Source organism: Salvelinus fontinalis, chromosome 22, assembly GCF_029448725.1.
Source record: "Salvelinus fontinalis isolate EN_2023a chromosome 22, ASM2944872v1, whole genome shotgun sequence".
NCBI lineage: Eukaryota > Metazoa > Chordata > Actinopteri > Salmoniformes > Salmonidae > Salvelinus > Salvelinus fontinalis.
In genome coordinates, this window is record NC_074686.1 from 27,804,680 (window position 1) to 27,824,802 (window position 20,123).

General features: G+C 42.9%; 1 protein-coding gene across 7 annotated transcripts in view; it reads left to right on the plus strand.

The window, feature by feature from the left end:
- Window positions 1-9,846: 9,846 nt before the first annotated feature.
- The window catches only part of LOC129820122 (tax1-binding protein 1 homolog A-like), a 35,222-nt gene continuing 24,945 nt past the window's right edge, over window positions 9,847-20,123 (plus strand). For 3 of the 7 annotated variants that reach the window (XM_055877017.1, XM_055877019.1, XM_055877018.1), the window contains exons 1-4: window positions 9,848-10,012; window positions 10,769-10,988; window positions 18,129-18,231; window positions 19,867-20,057. In XM_055877017.1, the coding sequence (XP_055732992.1) occupies window positions 10,797-10,988; window positions 18,129-18,231; window positions 19,867-20,057 (486 nt within the window). In that variant the 5' untranslated portion in view covers window positions 9,848-10,012; window positions 10,769-10,796. Of the gene's footprint in view, window positions 10,013-10,768; window positions 10,989-18,128; window positions 18,232-19,866; window positions 20,058-20,123 lie in introns of all 7 variants that reach the window. The other 4 variants (XM_055877021.1, XM_055877023.1, XM_055877020.1 and 1 more) reach the window with 3 other exon arrangements.

Sequence of the window (20,123 nt, forward strand, 5' to 3'; positions counted from 1 at the left end):
AGCCCAGATGGTCACCTCGAAAAATGTAACACCAAGAAAATGAACACCTGTTATCACTGGCCAATTTGCTGTGTACTCGTATATTTTGTATGATATGGGTCTTTCACTATTGGATCACCAAGACCTGTAAATACATCTACTCTGAGCACATCAACCTGCCTTGCCTTCTGCTGATGTCATGCCCTTACGATTGCTACATGTCCCTATTTAAAAACGACAGACTAATCAAACTGTGTTGTAGACAAAGTAATGAAAAGGGTTGTCTGGTACCCTCAATAAATAGACAAAGATGTGTAGTTGAACAAGTCGTTGCATGTATAGATTTTTTTTAAACTTGACTTGAAACTTGTGACTCTGCTAGACTTGCTCTTAGAATGCATGACTTGGACTTGACCCGTTCTATTTGGGACTTGACTTGAGACTCGGACCTTGTGACTCGGTCCCACCTCTGCAAAACAAACACACACACACAAAATACTGTTATCTGTAGACTACACAACACATAGGCTACAGATAATAGTATTGTGGCCTATGCTTGTCTCCCTGCCGTAGAGGTGTGTGTGTGTGTTGACCTAGTGCTGTGATTCATGGGTAATGTAGAGCAATACTTTAAACTACTAGAGAAAACATACCAGGTCGACGAATGGTGAAAAGACGCGGTAGACATCCTCCTATCGCCACTGACCAGAATATTGTCCGTAAATCTTTTAAACATTTCCGGGAGTTTCAACATGTAGACATCCAGCAGGTGATCTATGGCGCATGGTCAACATTCATTATGGTGTGTCTTGTCTACAGCTCTGATTCAGTGGTAATGTAGAGCAACACAGTGAGTAGGTCAGGTGACGTAAATAGGTACTAGATAGGAAGTGGCGGTTCTAGACCATTTCAACTGGAGGGGCCTAGCTGGGGCCAGTTGTACTGTTAGAGGGGCCAGTTGACGTTATTGTTGTCATCGTTTTCTTCACTGCATTGAAGGCATTAGCAGGCAAAAGACCATGTTCATAATCATTATCGATGCCACTGTCTAATAACGGATGTAAAAATAGAACGATAGCAAAAATTAGTTATGTAAAAATTATTTCATACTCCACATTTAGGGGGGCCACAAGGGGGTTCAAAATTGTTGTCACAGGGGCACTGCCCCCCCCCCCCCTACCCCCCCCCAGAACCGCCACTGTAGCTAGGTGTTACCTGTGCCCCTTCATTTTGCAGCTTCTTGCAGGACTCAAGGAAGACGTCACTGGCAATGAGGTTAGACTAGCTAATAGCAGCGCTGGTTAACATACACTGAGTGTACAAAACATTAAAAACACCTTCCTAATATTGAGTTGCACCCCCCCCAGAACAGCCTCAATATGTCTGGGTATGGACTAAAAGGTATCAAACGCGTTCCACAGGGATGCTGGCTAATGTTCCCTCCATTTTTTCGCTACTAAGTGCAAGGTCTGCTGAGCGCAAACTTGAACTTTGCGAAAATTCTGTGCAACTTCTGGTGCGCGTTTATTGTGAACACTGAGGTTGTACCCGCTTTAAGTTACAGTTATAACAGTGGCCATTTCATCATAATGTAGGCCTATCAGAGTGGCCTAACATTAAAAACATTGGAGAAAATGCATCCCATAATAGTTTAACATGGAAATATCATTCAGTCTACAGTAGCAGCCAATGTGTGGTGTTCAATGTAGGCTTACATTCCGTGAGACTTCATAGAAAAATTTGCAGGGCTTGACATTAACGTGTTCATCCACTTGTCCTTCAGACAAGGTGACTGAAAATGTGTTGTTTGATGCTAGAAACCACTTTACAAAATAAAGTTAATTATTATTCCCATACCATTATTACAGAGAATCAGACAAATTATTATACCCTTTGCCTATTGGTTACTTAGCTTATTCAAGCCTGTCTCAAAAATACAACACTGCCCCTTTAATAAGATATAAAAAACATGCTCTTACCTGACATGCTTTTCAAAGATGGCTTGAAATGCACACATTTTGTGCTCTAGTAGGACGCAACCACTCCCCCATTGTTGACTAGAAATTAGCTATAACTGGGCTAATAATTCAAATACTAACAAATAACATGAACAAATGTGTACACGTGGCTACATGCAGCTCTCGCTTTGATCTCAAAACAAGCGCACCTACCTGCGACTACTCATGCTGTAAAGACAGTCCAGTTTAAAGTGAATGGCACAGATCCATATATGACAATTGTTTATTTGCATATAGGGATACTGCAGCTCTGATGCGTTCTGCCTACAAGAAAATATCTTGCATAGTTAGTTTTGCATACTAATAAGTCTTGCATAGTTCATTTTGTTTCGGTATGTTAAAAGTGGCTAATATTGGCAATTCCCACAGTAGTGGGAAATGTTGATAACGTTAATTAAATGGGAAAGTTGAGTGAAGTTCAATATCGTGCTTCTCTGCACAGGCTGATATTTCTTCTGGGCAGCAGTCCTTGGGGAGCTGCGCTTAGAGGGAACATTGATGCTGGCCCATGTTGACTCCAATGCTTCCCACAGTTGTGTCAAGTTGGCTGGATGTCCTTTGGGTGATGGACCATTCTTGATACACACGGGAAACTGTTGAGCGTGAAAAACCCAGCAGCGTTGCAGTTCTTGACAAAAACTACTACCATAACCTGTTCAAAGGTACTTAAATATTTTGTCTTTCCCACTCATCTTCTGAACGGCACACATTCACAATCCATGTCTCAATTGTCTCAAGGTTTAAAAATAATTCCTTAACCTGTCCTCTCTCATCTACACTGATTGAAGTGGATTTAACAACTGAAATCAATAAGAGATCATAGCTTTCACCTGAATTCACCTGGTCAGTCTATGTCATGGAAAGAGCAGGTGTCCTTAATGTTTTGTACACTCAGTGTATATGAGCTCAGATTAGTCTGAGCCAGTTGCAAGAAACACCATACTCGGTCTGCTGAACATACAGGTGATCTTTGGACATGCAGCTATTATGTAAAACCACACAGAGCTTCCTTCAGTTAGCCTACATGGTAACACAGCTTGTTGACTAACAGGAAGCTATATTAGCGCACCCACACTCCCTTAGTGGACACACCCAATGCATGGACAAGGCTGGATATGTTCACCCGGTCTGGAGAATAACAGGCTGTGTTTCCACATTACATGATGTTTCTATGCATTTTTTTCCTGACATGCTGCTTTCTTCATAGGGTGAAGAAATGACACATTCAGAGCTTAGCAATTGTGTCGCAATATCTGATGATTAAGAGAAGTAGACAAAACTAGTGACAGTGGGGTAGGCCTACTGGATTTACAGGCCTAATGTTGATAGACACTGTAGATTTCTTCAAAAACTGAGTAGCTAAGGAAGAAAGGTCTCTGTCTAAGATGGAGGGGCATTTGGAGTTCAGCATAATTAGTGTAAAGTGTGTGAAGTGATGTAGATAGTTATGTCAAATGAATTGACACAGGTATGATAGTGTAGGAAGAGGGGGATTAGGGTGTCCAATCAAAAATGCATATTTTATCCAATGGGTAAAAATAATATGGTAATTGCGTTGATACTCCTCTAAGAAAACATGTCTATCATAATTAGTTAAAAAATTATTAGAGTTTTTACCCTTGTAGGATGGCAAAAATTAGGACGGTTAAATCAATGGATGCCAGAGAGAAAAAAAAGTGGTAAAATATCAGGAAAATAGCATTGCGTCAGCTAGACTGATGCTGTGAGAGAATTAAGGCTAACTGTCACGCTCACCCTTGACCTATTCATCTCTCTTCTCCAATTCAGAGGGCATAAAACAACAGAGGTAAGATAGATATTGATTTTGAGAAAATGGCATGTAGGCTAGTATTTTCATATTATATGCTTTCATATTAATGTAAAATGCCTATTATTCAAAGATTTCTCACAAAAACAAGTGTATCTCCGTGAAATGTCAACAGAGCACCAGCATACCGCAAGCTTTTTATTTTTAAGCCTTTTACATTTAATTCAACTCGTGCCCCGCGGAAACAACTTTGCAGACACGCCACAACATGTCAAAGCCTCATAAGTTGCTGTGAGAAAGCATCACAGCTCTGTCAACAAAGCTTGGTGTTTATGAGGTAGTAGGTTATTAGTTTAAGAAATTCTACTTTTTGGTTATGTTAATGATACACTACACAACCAAAAGTATGTGGACACCTGATCATTGGAACTTCTCATTCCAAAAGCATGTGCATTAATATGGAGTTGGTCCCACCTTTGCTGCTATAACAGCCTCCACTCTTCTGGGAAGACTTTCCACCAGATGTTGGAACATTGCTGCAGGGACTTGCTTCCATTCAGCCACATCTTCGGATGGGGCCACAGTGTCTCCTGACCGCTCCTGTCTCAGCCTCCAGTATTTATGCTGCAGTAGTTTGTGTCGGGGGGCTAGGGTCAGTTGGTTATACCTGGAGTACTTCTCCTGTCTTATCCAGTGTCCTGTGTGAATTTAAGTATGCTTTCTCTAATTCTCTCGTTCTCTCTTTCTTTCTCTCTCTCTGAGAACCTGAGCCCTAGGACCATACGTCAGGACTACCGGGCATGACGACTCCCTGCTGCCCCCAGTCCGCCTGGCCTTGCTGCTATTCCAGTTTCAACTGTTCTGCCTGCGGTTACGGAACCCCTACCTGTCCCAGACCTGCTGTTTTCAACTCTTAATGATCGGCTATGAAAAGCCAACAGATTTATTCCTGATTATTATTTGACCATGCTTGTCACTTATGAACATTTTTGAACATCTTGGCATAGTTCTGTTATAATCTCCACCCGGCACAGCCAGAAGAGGACTGGCCACCCCATTTATGAACATTTTGAAAATCTTGGCTCTCTCTAATTTTCTCCTTCTCTCTTTCTTTCTCTCGGAGGACCTGAGCCCTGGGACCATACGTCGGGACTGCCGGGCGTGGGGGCTCCTTGCTGTCCCCAGTCCTCCTGGCCTTGCTGCTGTTCCGGTTTCAGCTGTTCTGCCTGCGGTTATGGAACCGCCACCTGTCCCAGACCTGTTGTTTTTCAACTCTTAATGATCGGCTATGAAAAGCCAACTGAAAATTATTCATGATTATTATTTGACCATGCTTGTCACTTATGAACATTTTTGAACATCTTGGCATAGTTCTGTTATAATCTCCACCCGGCACAGCCAGAAGAGGACTGGCCACCCCTCATAGCCTGGTTCCTCTCTAGGTTTCTTCCTAGGTTTTGGCCTTTCTAGGGAGTTTTTCCTAGCCACCGTGCTTCTACACCTGCATTCTAGCTGTTTGGGGTTTTAGGCTGGGTCTCTGTACAGCACTTCGAGATATTAGCTGATGTACGAAGGGCTATATAAAATAAACTTGATTGATTGATTGATTGAAGAGCATTAGTGAGGTCAGGCACTGATGTTGGGCGATTACGCCTGGCGCGCATTCGAAATTCCAGTTCATAGCAAAGGCGTTCGATGGGGTTGAGGTCAGAGCTCTGTGCAGGCCAGTCAAGTTCTTCCACACCGATCTTGACAAACCATTTCTGAATCGCTTTGTGCACGGGGGCATTGTCATGCTGACACAGGAAAGGGTCTTCCCTCTAACTGTTGCCACAAAGTTGTATGCTGTCATTGTATGCTGTAGCGTTGAGATTTCCCTTCACTGGAACTAAGGGGCCTAGCCCTAACCATGAAAAACCCAGACTCGTCAGTCGGACTGCCAGATGGTGAAGCGTGATTCATAACTCCAGATAACGCGTTTCCACTGCTTCGCAGTCCAATGGCGGCGAGCTTTACACCACTCCAGCCGACACTTGGCATTGTGCATGGTGATCTTAGGCTTGTGTGCGGCTGCTTGGTCATGGAAACCCATTTCATGAAACACTCGAAATGATTGTGCTGACGTTGCTTCCAGAGGCAGTTTGGAACTCAGTTGTGAGTGTTGCAACCGAGGACAGACGATTTTTACACACTACGTGCTTCAGTACTCGGCAGTCCCGTTCTGTGAGCTTGTGTGGCCTACCACTTTGCGGCTGAACCGTTGTTGCTCCTAGACGTTTCCACTTCACGGAAATAACAGTTACAGTTGACCAGGGCAGCTCTAGCAGGGCAGATATTTGACAAACTCACTTGTTGGAAAGGTGGCATCCTATGACGGTGCCACGTTGAAAGTCACTGAGCTCTTCAGTACGGCCATTCTACTGCCAATGTTTGTCTATGGCGATTGCATGGCTGTGTGCTCGATTTTATACACCGGTCAGAAACGGGTGTAGCTGAAATAGCTGTATCCACTAATTTGAAGGAGTGTCCACATAATTTTGTAAAAATAGTGTATGTTAGAGAAAGACCCCACTGAACAATTCAGAACATGAAGAATCCCCTGCTACAGGGATGGGGATGGGAGCCAAAACAAATCGGAACTCAACATGAGGGGCCGCAATGGCTCACAGGTCTGCATACCCACATCCACACCCACACATGGAGTCAGAGCCGACCCTAGCCTTTTGGGGGCCCTAAGCTAAATTTTGCCCTGACTTACAAAATCAATGGGGGCCCTCTAGTCGGTAATTCAACAACGATTACTACAAGTTTATAGCTGGCTCGATTAATTTACCAATCTAAAAAGCTTACATGGGCTAATTGAGTGACTGTCAGTGATTGACAAAATACCCCATTCATAGACACAAAATAGAGTTAGTGTTCCCACATGGTTATATGTCCATGTTACAGTGTGTTTATGGAAGACAGGCGACCACCTGTGCTAATTAGCTATCTAGCATGCTCCGAACACCTGTGTGGAAAGGAAAAAGGCCGTCAGAAACATGTTGTAACTGAAAAATACTGTCGGCTGCAACTGTGATGAAGCCGGTTAAAAGTGTTCAGTCGGGGTAGATTTTGCATTAGTTAAATTATTTTGATGTGCTATGAAAGTAAAAGGGTTTATGTTTCTAGAACAGTTTTGCAATTGAGAATCGATTAACGTTTAGATGCCAGCCTACCTCTGAAAACAACATAAGGTCCTTGGACCTTAAGGAGTAACGATAGGACACTCCTTAATTAAAGTACATTCTTGGGCTATGACATAACACCCACTGTGCATCAAAGCTGGGATCAAGAGAGTGAAAAACAGCTTCTATCTCAAGTCCATCAGACTGTTCACTGGCCACTTTAAGAAATGGAACACTAGTCACTTTAATAATGTTTACATATCTTGCATTACTCATCTCATATGAATATACTGTATTCTATACTATTCTACAGTATCTTAGTCACTTAATGTTTACATATCTGGCATTACTCATCTCATATGTATATACTGTTTTCTATACTATATCTTAGCCGTTCCGCTCTGATGTCGCTCGTCCATTTGTATATAGTCTTAATTCATTCCTACTTAGATTTGTGTGTATTGGGTACATGTTGTGTAATTTGTTATACATTACTTGTTAGATATTACTGCACTTTCGGAGCTAGAAGCACAAGCGTTTCGCTACACCCACAATAACATCTGCTAACCACATGCATGTGACCAATAAAACTTTATTTGAACAAGAGAAACTACACACACACACAACCAAATTTCGATATTGCACCTTGTTGTATTCTACTATTATAACTGTCAACAGTAAATTGAGACTCCGACTGAGTTCCCTGTCCTAGGGGAGCTGGGTCATAAATTAAAATGATCAGGCTTGTGCAGGCATGCTGGTAGTTACTACAGCCACGAATAACATTGTGTTCCATCCAGTTGGTCACATGAAGAGTAAAGGAAACATGATTTTAAAGAATTGACTGATAGGGATGTGAGAGATGAGCGTATAGCCATGTCCATTGTTACAAGCAATCAGTTCATAGTTAAAATGTTCATATTTCGTTAACAACAACTTGGGAGGAAATTGTATGGGATCCGGAGTTGCGCAGCGGTCTAAGGCACTGCATCTCAGTGCTAGAGGCATCACTACAGACACCTTGGTTCAAACCCAGGCTGTATCACAATTGGCTGTGATTAGGAGTTCCAAGGGCGGTGCACAATTGGCCCAGCGTCGTCTGGTGTAGGCTGTCATTGTAAACAAGAATTTGTTCTGAACTGACTTGCCTAGTTAAATAAAGATAAAATGAAAAACACAGTGGGTAACCAACTGTTCAGAAGATTTGCAGAAAAATAGCCATTTTGATCTATTATGTACATGCACACCGGGAAAAAGATGGTGGAAAATAGAAAAACATGTAAACACGTTACCGAGATCCAGGCCGACAAGAGTATTGCACCTTTGCAATAGATTCCGACACTCGCTGAACAAGGCAGCCATGCTTATTTCCCCTTGACCTGGGCGTTTACAGGGTCACGTCTATTAAGATTACAGCTTTATCAAATTGACGTCAAAAGTTTTTGCATTTTAGCTAACCCTGATGGACCCTAACCATTTTCCTAACCTTAACCTACTTATCCTAACCTGCTACGTTAATTATCCTAAGCTTCTGTGTAAATTCTCGAACCTGCTACGAAAAGTCAATTTTTACAAAAGTTGTATCCCTTCTAGATAAAACCGGGTTACATTGATGACGGCTGACAGCCAGGAAGTAAAGGGGAGTTGGTTTTGATTGAGCGCTATTCGGACCACTCATGAGTCTTAGCTGAGCGCAACAGCCAATGGAAAATCTTGCAAAGGCGGGATATCCTGTGTCTTAATGCCCCTGAACAGGACATTGTTTGTAAGATACAGTAATGAACTGGTCTCAAACGCTAACAGCAATATTTCGAGTGCAGCCTCCTCATTTGGTACAAGATTAGTGAATTAAACGACTAAAACGCAAATCGTTTGTGGTCATTAACATGTTTAAACAAAATATTTTCAGATAAGAGGAACCGTTCAATCAACCATAGTTTCAACCATAGTTTGGAACAAAACTTTCTAAACATGCTGTGCAAATGTAATAGTTCCGGCAGTAATATTTTCAATTACCCTAACTGATGTACAGTAGAGTAATTCTATTTAGGCTATCAAATGTACTTTACGTTACAGTGGTTCCCAACCAAGTCAGTCAGTTAAAAACTAATTCTTATTTACAATGACGGCCTAGGTAGTGGGTTAACTGACTTGTTCAGGGGCAGAATGACAGATTTGTCAACTCAGGGGTTCGCGCTAACCACTAGGCTACCCGCCGCCCCCTAGAACCCCCAGCGACTCACTCCATCATCACTCTGTGTTGCATACATTTCGCTCTATTCAAATCAAATCAAATTTTATTTGGCACATACACATGGTTAGCAGATGTTAATGCGAGTGTAGCGAAATGCTTGTGCTTCTAGTTCCGACAATGCAGTAATAACCAACGAGTAATCTAACCTAACAATTCCACAACTACTACCTTATACACACAAGTGTAAAGGGATAAAGAATATGTACATAAAGATATATGAATGAGTGATGGTACAGAACGGCATAGGCAAGATGCAGTAGATGGTATTGAGTACAGTATATACATATGAGATGAGTAATGTAGGGTATGTAAACATAAAAGTGCATAGTTTAAAGTGGCTAGTGATACATGTATTACATAAAGATGGCAAGATGCAGTAGATGATATAGAGTACAGTATATACATATACATTATATTAAGTGGCATTGTTTAAAGTGGCTAGTGATACATTTTTGATCAATTTCCATCAATTTCCACAATTTCCATTATTTCCAGTGCAAGATGCAGCAACTGGGCAAATAACCTGACATTTGCCAGAGATAGCTACTGTATATTCATTAATTGCTTTATTGGTTTATACTTGCAAATAGATTGTTTTTCGGCATCACATCATTGGAATTTGTGCGTGGTGGAAATGGAATCTCTCTCCTCAGCACCGCCACCATCCCATCCCGGAAGTGAGACCATCAGTTTTCACATTTCAGGAAAAGCATCAGCATCTTCAATGCTTTGACAACGGGGGTTGAAGCTATTTCCACAACCGCGTTTGGACTGACACATTTGGCTTTCAAAACACACGTTGTCGCAGTTTGGATTCGTAAGACAGGTAATGAATCGATTCAAGCGGAAAAAATAGCTGTGATTGTCATATTGCTAGGGGATTTGGCCTGCTAGCAAGACGTATAGCTAACACTGAGATTATTGCTAGCTAGCTAGCTAGCTAACAAGATAAGCTAGTTTGTTGTCAGATCAGTTAGCCAACGTGACGTTAGTTAGCTACAAGGCCCTTGAAGGTTAATGCGGAGATATCTTAATCGATCCAGTTGTCAATGAACATGATAGTTACGTTAGGGCAACGTTATATATGCGAACAGTATAGCTATCTAGCTAATCATCTTAAGTGTGTTTGTGTCAGATGCAGGCTCTTGGAAAATGTCAAGGGAATATTAGCTCGCTACCTAGCTATAGTTAGCAACTCCCCGTTCGCCTGTGGTAAATGACACCTGTACTGGCTGTGTTAAATTTGGCCGTCCTTGTTTGTGCGATCACTCGCTTCAGCTTTTGGAAGCCTGTATTGTGGTTTTTAGTTGACATGATCTCATGCAGTCTGTTTGCCATCATGTCGTTATTTTAACATGTTTAGGCAGGCTTGGAATTCTTCCATGTTACATTTCAGTTCACTAGCATGTATTTACATTTGATTGTACATGGGTAAAATGTCAATTTGATGTGTGTGTATATATGTGTGTATGTGTGTGTGAGGGGGAGGGAGAGAAAATATGCATGCCCAACCAGAAATGTTTTCATATCCCTTCCCTATATTCTTTTCCCAAATTCTCTCTATTACGAATTTTCCCTGCAGTTCGGACAAATGAAGTGACAAACAGGATATGATGTCATCGTTCCAGGTGGTGGGCTCTTTGCCCAGCAGTGTCATCGGCGTTATGGAAACATCAAACTTTGCCCATGTCATCTTCCAGAACGTTGGGAAGAGCTTCCTGCCCCAGGAGGCACTGGAGTGTTGCTACACCCTCACCTCCTACATCACCCCCAACCCCAAAGACTGGGTGGGAATATTTAAGGTAACACAAACACACACATCCTACATCACTCCCCACTCCAAAGACTACTGGTGGGCATATTTAAGGTACACCCTACCCTACTTACAACCCACCCCCAACGATCGGTGGGCATCTTTAAGCTACACCCCACCCAAAGACTGGGTGAGCGACACTAGATCTCGCTTAGCCCTGCATCAGTACTTATCACACTGTATGGTGCATTGACTCATCAGACGCTATGCATTCATCCTATGCAGTCGTCACAGGGCCTAAATGTAGCCTCATGACCCTCCAACTAGAAGATAGGCCTTTAGGCCTCGTCGTGTCTCCAACTAGAAGATTGGCCGTTAGGCCTCGTCGTGTCTCCAACTAGAAGATTGGCCATTAGGCCTCGTCGTGTCTCCAACTAGAAGATTGGCCGTTAGGCCTCGTCGTGTCTTCAACTAGAAGATTGGCCGTCAGGCCTCGTCATGTCTCCAACTAGAAGATTGGCCGTTAGGCCTCGTCATGTCTCCAACTAGAAGATTGGCCGTTAGGCCTCGTCATGTCTCCAACTAGAAGATTGGCCGTTAGGCCTCGTCATGTCTCCAACTAGAAGATTGGCCGTTAGGCCTCGTCGTGTCTCCAACTAGAAGATAGGCCGTTAGGCCTCGTCGTGTCTCCAACTAGAAGATTGACCGTTAGGCCTCGTCGTGTCTCCAACTAGAAGATTGACCGTTAGGCCTCGTCGTGTCTTCAACTAGAAGATTCTTGTCTCCAACTAGAAGATTGGCCGTCAGGCCTCGTCGTGTCTCCAACTAGAAGATTGTCCATAAGGCCTCGTGGTGTCTCCAACTAGAAGGTTGGCCGTCAGGCCTCGTCGTGTCTCCAACTAGAAGATTGGCCGTTAGGCCTCGTCGTGTCTCCAACTAGAAGATTGGCCGTTAGGCCTCGTTGTGTCTCCAACTAGAAGATTGGCCGTAAGGCCTCGTCGTGTCTCCAACTAGAAGATTGGCCGTTAGGCCTCGTCGTGTCTCCAACTAGAAGATTGGCCGTTAGGCCTCGTCGTGTCTCCAACTAGAAGGTTGGCCGTCAGGCCTCGTCGTGTCTCCAACTAGAAGATTGGCCGTTAGGCCTCGTCATGTCTCCAACTAGAAGATTGGCCGTTAGGCCTCGTCATGTCTCCAACTAGAAGATTGGCCGTTAGGCCTCGTCATGTCTCCAACTAGAAGATTGGCCGTTAGGCCTCGTCATGTCTCCAACTAGAAGATTGGCCGTTAGGCCTCGTCATGTCTCCAACTAGAAGATTGGCCGTTAGGCCTCGTCATGTCTCCAACTAGAAGATTGGCCGTTAGGCCTCGTCATGTCTCCAACTAGAAGATTGGCCGTTAGGCCTCGTCATGTCTCCAACTAGAAGATTGGCCGTTAGGCCTCGTCGTGTCTCCAACTAGAAGATAGGCCGTTAGGCCTCGTCGTGTCTCCAACTAGAAGATTGACCGTTAGGCCTCGTCGTGTCTCCAACTAGAAGATTGACCGTTAGGCCTCGTCGTGTCTTCAACTAGAAGATTCTTGTCTCCAACTAGAAGATTGGCCGTCAGGCCTCGTCGTGTCTCCAACTAGAAGATTGTCCATAAGGCCTCGTGGTGTCTCCAACTAGAAGGTTGGCCGTCAGGCCTCGTCGTGTCTCCAACTAGAAGATTGGCCGTTAGGCCTCGTCGTGTCTCCAACTAGAAGATTGGCCGTTAGGCCTCGTTGTGTCTCCAACTAGAAGATTGGCCGTAAGGCCTCGTCGTGTCTCCAACTAGAAGATTGGCCGTTAGGCCTCGTCGTGTCTCCAACTAGAAGATTGGCCGTTAGGCCTCGTCGTGTCTCCAACTAGAAGGTTGGCCGTTAGGCCTCGTCATGTCTCCAACTAGAAGATAGGTCGTTTTTGTTTTACTCTCTTTCATCAACCTGATTCTCTTCTCTATTTCAGTGTTTTGGTTTTTGCCCTTACACTACACAGCTGATTCAAATTATCAAAGCTTGATGACTAGTTGGTTATTTGAATCAGCTGTGTAGTGCTAGGGGAAAAACCAAAAACGTGCACCCCTTGGCGTCGCGAGTTCTGAGTTTGGGAAATCCTGGCCTATTTCCTTCTACAGAGATGTTTCCAGTAGCTGTGGTGTGGTTATTCAATGTGCAGAGGGAGGTGGGAGGAGGCAGGGAGAACAGATAGGTGTTGCTGGGGGGTATTTTCTGGTCTGTCTCTCTGGTCTAACCAGATCTTTTTTTCCTCATTGCACATACACACACACACATCCTTATTTCTTTCTCTCTCTTTCCATCTCTCACTTTCTCTCTCTTCCACCTCTCCTTCTTTTGTTTCCCCCTCCCTCCCCCTCTCTCTATTTCTCTCCTCTTTCATCGGGCCGTCAAATTTCACACTGAATTAACAGGAAATGTGAACGAGGAAGCTTAATGTCTCGTAAAGACACAAAGCAAACATTTATCATCCTTTAAGAAGTTACTTCAAATCCACCCAGCTCAATTAAAAAGGAATAAAGATGGTGGGTTTATTTGGAAAATGTAGATTGGAAAATGTAGATGGTTAATCTGCACTAATGAAAACTGTTTCATGGTGAAACGTTGGGAGTGTGATAAAGAGCTGTGTATTTCCACAGCTAGAGGTGGTAGGCTTTTCCCATGAAAAGCGTGGCATGAAAGAGTGAAACTCAGCCACAGGAGAAATGATTAAAAAAATGTCAGTTTTTCAAGCCAACACTCCTCCCTCCCTTTTCACCCTTCTCACACTTTTATCTTCTAATGCTTTTCTCTTGTGCCATGACACTACCCCTCCCCCCTCCTCCCCAGCTCTCTCTCTCTGTCTGTGTGTGTGTGTGATTGCACTACTGAGAGATCTCCAGACACATACATCTAGCACAGCTGCTTGGGCACTTACTCACATTACCCTTGACACACACACAGACATACCCTGAGGTTCTCTGACACAAAGTATGTAGGTTAGCTACAGGCTCCCCCTACTGGCTGTATACTGTCATTGATACTGTCTTCTAAAACCTGGGATTGGCATCACAAGGCCTTGATGATACCATGATAATATTCCTACACTTATCACACTTATCCATATATCAAACAAAGTAAGATTGGAATGAGATTTAAGTTTTAAGACATATTTTTTTCTAATGCAATTATATGCTTAAATTTACTTGTATCAACTCTTAAGATTTAAAACACACACCTCTGGAAAAGCCCCTGATTCAGGAGGTAGTGGAGTTGTGGCATGTAGCTGGGAGAAACCCGTGCAGTAAGAGTGTAATTAACATGTCATCGGACCGCGTGCATACCCCTCTAATTCGTGATGGATGGCAGCTTTGTCTGTGATTATTTTATAACATCACTCCTGAGTCTGAACACTCCAAACCAAACTCCAGTCACCTGCAACCCTCCACTATACAATTAGCAAATAATTTATGTGTTTAAACCTCCCCATAGACCAGCGTTTCGCAAACTCGATCCTCTGGACCCCAACGGGTGCACGTTTAGTTGTTCCCCTAACGCCAAAGCTTGATGACTAGTTGGTTATTTGAATCAGCTGTGTAGTGCTTGGGGAAAAACCAAAACGTGCACCCAGAGGGGGTTGCGAGTTCCGAGTTTGGGAAATCCTGGCCTATTTCCTTCTACAGAGATGTTTCCAGTAGCTGTGGTGTGGTTATTCAATGTGCAGAGGGAGGTGGGAGGAGGCAGGGAGAACAGATAGGTGTTGCTGGGGGGTATTTTCTGGTCCCGAGGACCGAGTTTGGGAAACCCTGACTTAGACTAACACACACACACACACACACACACACACACACACACACACACACACACACACACACACACACACACACACACACACACACACACACACACACACACACTTGGGTATAAATAATGTTCTCACCTGAAAAGAGTTAGATATTTATTATTATCACATGGAGTTTCACCTGCATTCCGAGTAGGCCCTACATGCATTACTCTACTTTATAACATCACACCAATTGCTGTCAACATACTGTCAACATTATCACCCTCGCACAGAACATTGTCATCAAACTAACAATCCTCATCACTGCGGACATTGTTATTTCATTAATAGTGATGTTGTCATCAAGGTAGGGCTGGGCCACTATGGCCAAAATATCATATCACAGTATTTTATTTGTTGTTGACGGTATTTGTCGGTGTTTTTGTTTTTGAATAATAAAAGTTCTAAATGTGCTTTATGAGTAGTGGGATCCTAGGGTAGCAACACATACATTCTAATGTATTTCAATGGGTCTTTCTCCATTCTGATTGTTTTATACTGTTCAATTCAACCCCCCAAAAATTCAACATTTTCATACATTTCTGCACTTCCTGTACTCATTTGAGAGAATTTCCACACTGCCATGTAGGGTCCACGATATGGGCAAACAATCTAGGCCTTATTCTTTTACCAAATGTTGCAGTTGCGGTTTGACTTGTGATTTAGAGCAAAACACTTGGGTGAACTGTTGGAATCATGGAAATATAACTATTGTTCTAATTATATAGTTAGAATATAATAGTGGGCACTTTTGAATACTGTGTTTGACATGACAACGCATTAAAATGCCAGGGAGGAGTTATTGTGACAGGGTAGGAACCAAAGTGTTGACAAGTGTTTCCTAGGGGACCCTATAATCTTTGGCTACATTGAATGTTTTCTCTTAGCAACTTTATAGCTAACATTCTTGCTTTGTGTATTCCTCTTTGATTTAGAAGATACTGTTGCACGAAAAACATTCAGCTGTAGGTCTGCCCCACCACTGGTATTATCAGGCTGTATAGCTTGTTATGTTTGTTCTGACTCAGTTCATTTATTAGCTAGCTAGCAATTAGCCTTAGATTTAGGCCCAACTTGCTAAGAAAAAACGAATTGCTGTTTGCTGATGTAAGAAACACAAACTAATAGTGTAATTTATAGAACACTAGTGGATTTATATTAAGAAGAAAAGTGAAAACAGCATCGTTGTCATCAACATTGTTACATGTGCTGCATTGACCACGCAGACTGAACGCAAGTGTCTCGTGGTCGAGGAACATCAAAATGCGCTCCTCAAGTGACCGGGGGCGACATTCATATGATTACATCTCTCTCCCGCTATTTAGAAGTGTGTGTAAAATTAGAACCTCTTTCTCTTCTGCGTCTTCTTCTGTTTAAACTAGGCTCTGCTGCTCCCCTCTGACAGACCTTACACACACACACACCTCCTCCCAGCCTCTCCACGGAGAGAGGAGAGAACTGGCAAGGAGTGAGGGAGGGTTTGTGGTTTCAAATAAATGTTTCCATCCCTGTAATTGTATGTGGTACATTATTTTGGTTTAGCCTACTGTTACATGAGAATGAGAAAATGACTGGTGTGCATGATGTGAAACAAACTCATCTTCAACTTTGGCTTTCTATCACAACTCGGCTGTGAAATACAATCCCGGTGAAAAGTTTTAGAACACCTATTCATTCAAGGGTTTTTCTATATTTTGCCTATTTTCTACATATTAGAATAATAGTGAAGACATCAAAACTATGAAATAACACACATGGAATCATGTAATAACCAAAAAAGGGTGAAACAAATAGCCACACTTTGCCTTGAAGACAGCTTTGCACAATCTTGGCATTTTCTCAACCAGCTTCATGAGGTAGTAACCTGGAATGCATTTCAATTAACAGGTGTGCCTTAAAAGTTAATTTGTGGAATTTCTTTCCTTCTTAATGCGTTTGAGCCAATCAGTTGTGTTGTGACAAGGTAGGGGTGTACAGAAGATAGCCCTATTTGGTAAAATACCAAGTCCATATTAATGCAAGAACAGCTAAAATAAGTAAAGAAAAACGACAGTCCATCATCACTTTAAGACATGAAGGTCAGTCAATCCGGAACATTTCAAGAACTTTTAAAGTGGCTCTCATGAGGACCGCCACAGGAATGGAAGACCCAGAATTACCTCTGCTGCAGAGGATAAGTTCATTAGTTACCAGCCTCAGAAATGGCAGCCCAGATAAATGCTTCATAGTGTTCAAGTAACAGACACATCTCAACATCAACTGTTCAGAGGTGACTGTGAATCAGGCCTTCACGGTCAAATTGCTGCAAAGAAACCACTACTAAAGGACACCAATAAGATTAGACTTGCTTGGGCCAAGAAACACGAGCAATGGACATTAGACGGGTGGAAATTTGTCCTTTGGTCTGGAGTCAAAATTTGAGATTTTTTTGTTCCAACCGCTGTGTCTTTGTGAAACGCAGAGTAGGTGAGCGGATGATCTCAACATGTGTGGTTCCCACCGTGAAGCATGGAGGATGAGGTGTGATGGTGTGGGGGTGCTTTGCTGGTCACACTGTCTGGGATTTATTTAGAATTCAAGGCACATTTAACCAGCATGGCTACCACAGAATTCTGCAGCGATACGCCATCCCATCTGGTTTGCGCTTAGTGGGACTATCATTTGTTTTTCAACAGAACAATGACCCAACACACCTCCAGGCGGTGTGAGGGCTATTGTACCAAGAAGGAGAGGGATGGAATGCCGCATCAGATGACCTGGCCTCCACAATCCTCCGACCTCAACCAAATTGATATGGTTTGGGATGAGTTGGACCGCAGAGTGAAGGAAAAGCAGCCAACAAGTGCTCAGCATATGTGGGAACTCCTTCAAGACTGTTGGAAAATCATTCCAGGTGAAGCTGGTTGAGAGAATGCCAAGAATGTGCATTTATGCAGGCAAAGGGTGGCAATTTGAAGACTCTCAAATATAAAATATATTTTGATTTGTTTAACACTTTTTTGGTTACTACATGATTCCATATGTGTTATTTCATAGTTTTGATGTCTTTCACTATTATTCTACAATGTAGAAAATAGTAAAAATAAAGAAAAACCCTTGAATGAGTAGGTGTTCTAAAACCTTTGACCGATAGTGTACGTTTCACTTTTCGGCTGCTGGGCTGTTCGACTTGTTGGTCTTGCTTTGGGCAATACCACTCTTGTATTATGATTAACAAGGTACGTAACAGGTATTTGTGAGATCCTAGTCTTGCTGTGTGTCCTGTGTTGGTGTGAGAACAATATGGCAGTGTGTATGTTTTAGCTGTAGCCTGTCCTCCTGCGTTGGGTCTGTAGGTGGGTTGGAACACAGCGAGGGATTACTACACGTTCCTGTGGTCTCCCATGCCGCAAGACTACCAACCTGGAAGCACCGTACACAGGGCTGTGGTGTTCCAAGGTACACACACACACACACACTTACTTAGGAACGTACACACACACACCGAGCATGGGAAGCACTGTGGTATACTAAGGTAACCTCATCATTTAACAGTCCCTATATTAAACCAGCTACCTTATTTTATTGATGGAATACAACCGCAACCTTGGTCAGAGACTTGAACACCTCTCTTTCGCTCTCTTTAGGGATATTACACACACACACACACACACACACCTTGGAGGGCCGATGATCTGGTTTTACAGGGGCTGACATGGTCTCTGTGGTGTCAGTGGAACTCTGTGACTTCTGCATGTGTTTATATCACGGACAGTGATCTTTACCTCAAATACAGTGCAGTTGAGTTACTGGACTTCTACTCTTATTGAATGATGTGTTTACTATGAGTAGAAGATGGAAGATAAGGGATTTTATATACATTAGATTTAGACAGGTTTCACAATGCCTCTCAGAGAGCTGATCTATGGTTCATTTTTGCCTTTTGAGATCATAATGCATTATGATGACATGGGCATGTGGGGACCAGATCCTAGATCAGCACTTCTTCTAAGGGATGGGCACGGTTATTCCAATATCTGAGCGGACGTTAGTATTCGATTACTTGAGAGAGTAGCCTATTTTAACAATGAAAAGATTTTGTATGAGATTATATATGTGATGTTGCTATATAGGCTGTAAGGATGGACCATTTAGATTTAACAGTTTAATAAAACAACAGTTTAATGACAGTTTTTACGAGTGTGCCCCATTAAAAAAGGATGCACCATTACCCTACACACCCGTTTCACACCTGTAGCTTATTGTTGTCGGTCAAGGCATTACAGTCAGAGGCTTCATGGGAAGATAAAGATTTTAGTCAATGCAAAATGGAATTAAAATGACGGAATTCGGTTGGATGAATGAGAAGGAGCAGGATACCATGATCAACCAACAGGTAGAATGTTGTTTCATATCAATGGAGTTGTTGCAGACAAGGATGAGGAGCGCAGCAAAATAGACTCAGTTAGCATTGCTACTTTAGCTAGCTAGCAGGCTAACTTAACTGTCTACTGTAGCTAGCTAGCTTCTTTAAAACAATTGGATGTAGTCAACATTTCCCCCCCCCCCCCAGTTTTTATTATTGGGAATGTGATACAAAATGAGGCAACAGTGTGCTTTAGGACCACGCGGACGCCTCCGAGCGGTCGGATAGGCTTTGGAGTGTTTATCAGACTGGTCAAAAAAATAAATCAAAAATGTCCCACCCACTTCTAAAACCAAAGTTGCGCACCTGGTCACACACACCGGCCCCTGCTACTCCTTTCCCGCCCCTCCCCCACATTCTGCTGAAGCAAGTAGAGTGTAGTTCACCAGCTTCCTCCAGAGTCCAGTGAGCAAGTCTCCATTGAAGTAGAATAAAAAAATATATATTAAAAAAATCTTTAAAACATGTATTTTAACTATCTGGATATCCAGAAAAAAGTCATGATTTATTCTAATAGTTAAATCATTTCAAATGCCCATCCCTAGTCCTACTCTGATACTCTTTATGAATACTCTAGACGAAACGAGCGCAACAAATTCACCTGACGATACTGTCTCAAAATGCCACACCCTTCCTAACTTTTTCCCACTCGGTCTCTCCCATTGCAGGGTACTATGTTCCCAAGAGTGACGGGGAGTTTTATCAGTTCTGTTACGTCACACACACGGGTGACATCAGAGGCGCCAGCACACCTTTCCTGTTTCGCCCGGACACGCCCACCGAGGACTGTCTCACCGTTACCGAGGATGACAGCAACTCAGACATTCTGGTGGTGACCACCAAGAGCAGTGTGCTGGAGGTACACACACACACACACACACACACACACACACACACACACAGTGATACAGTATAGCTGTCTAAA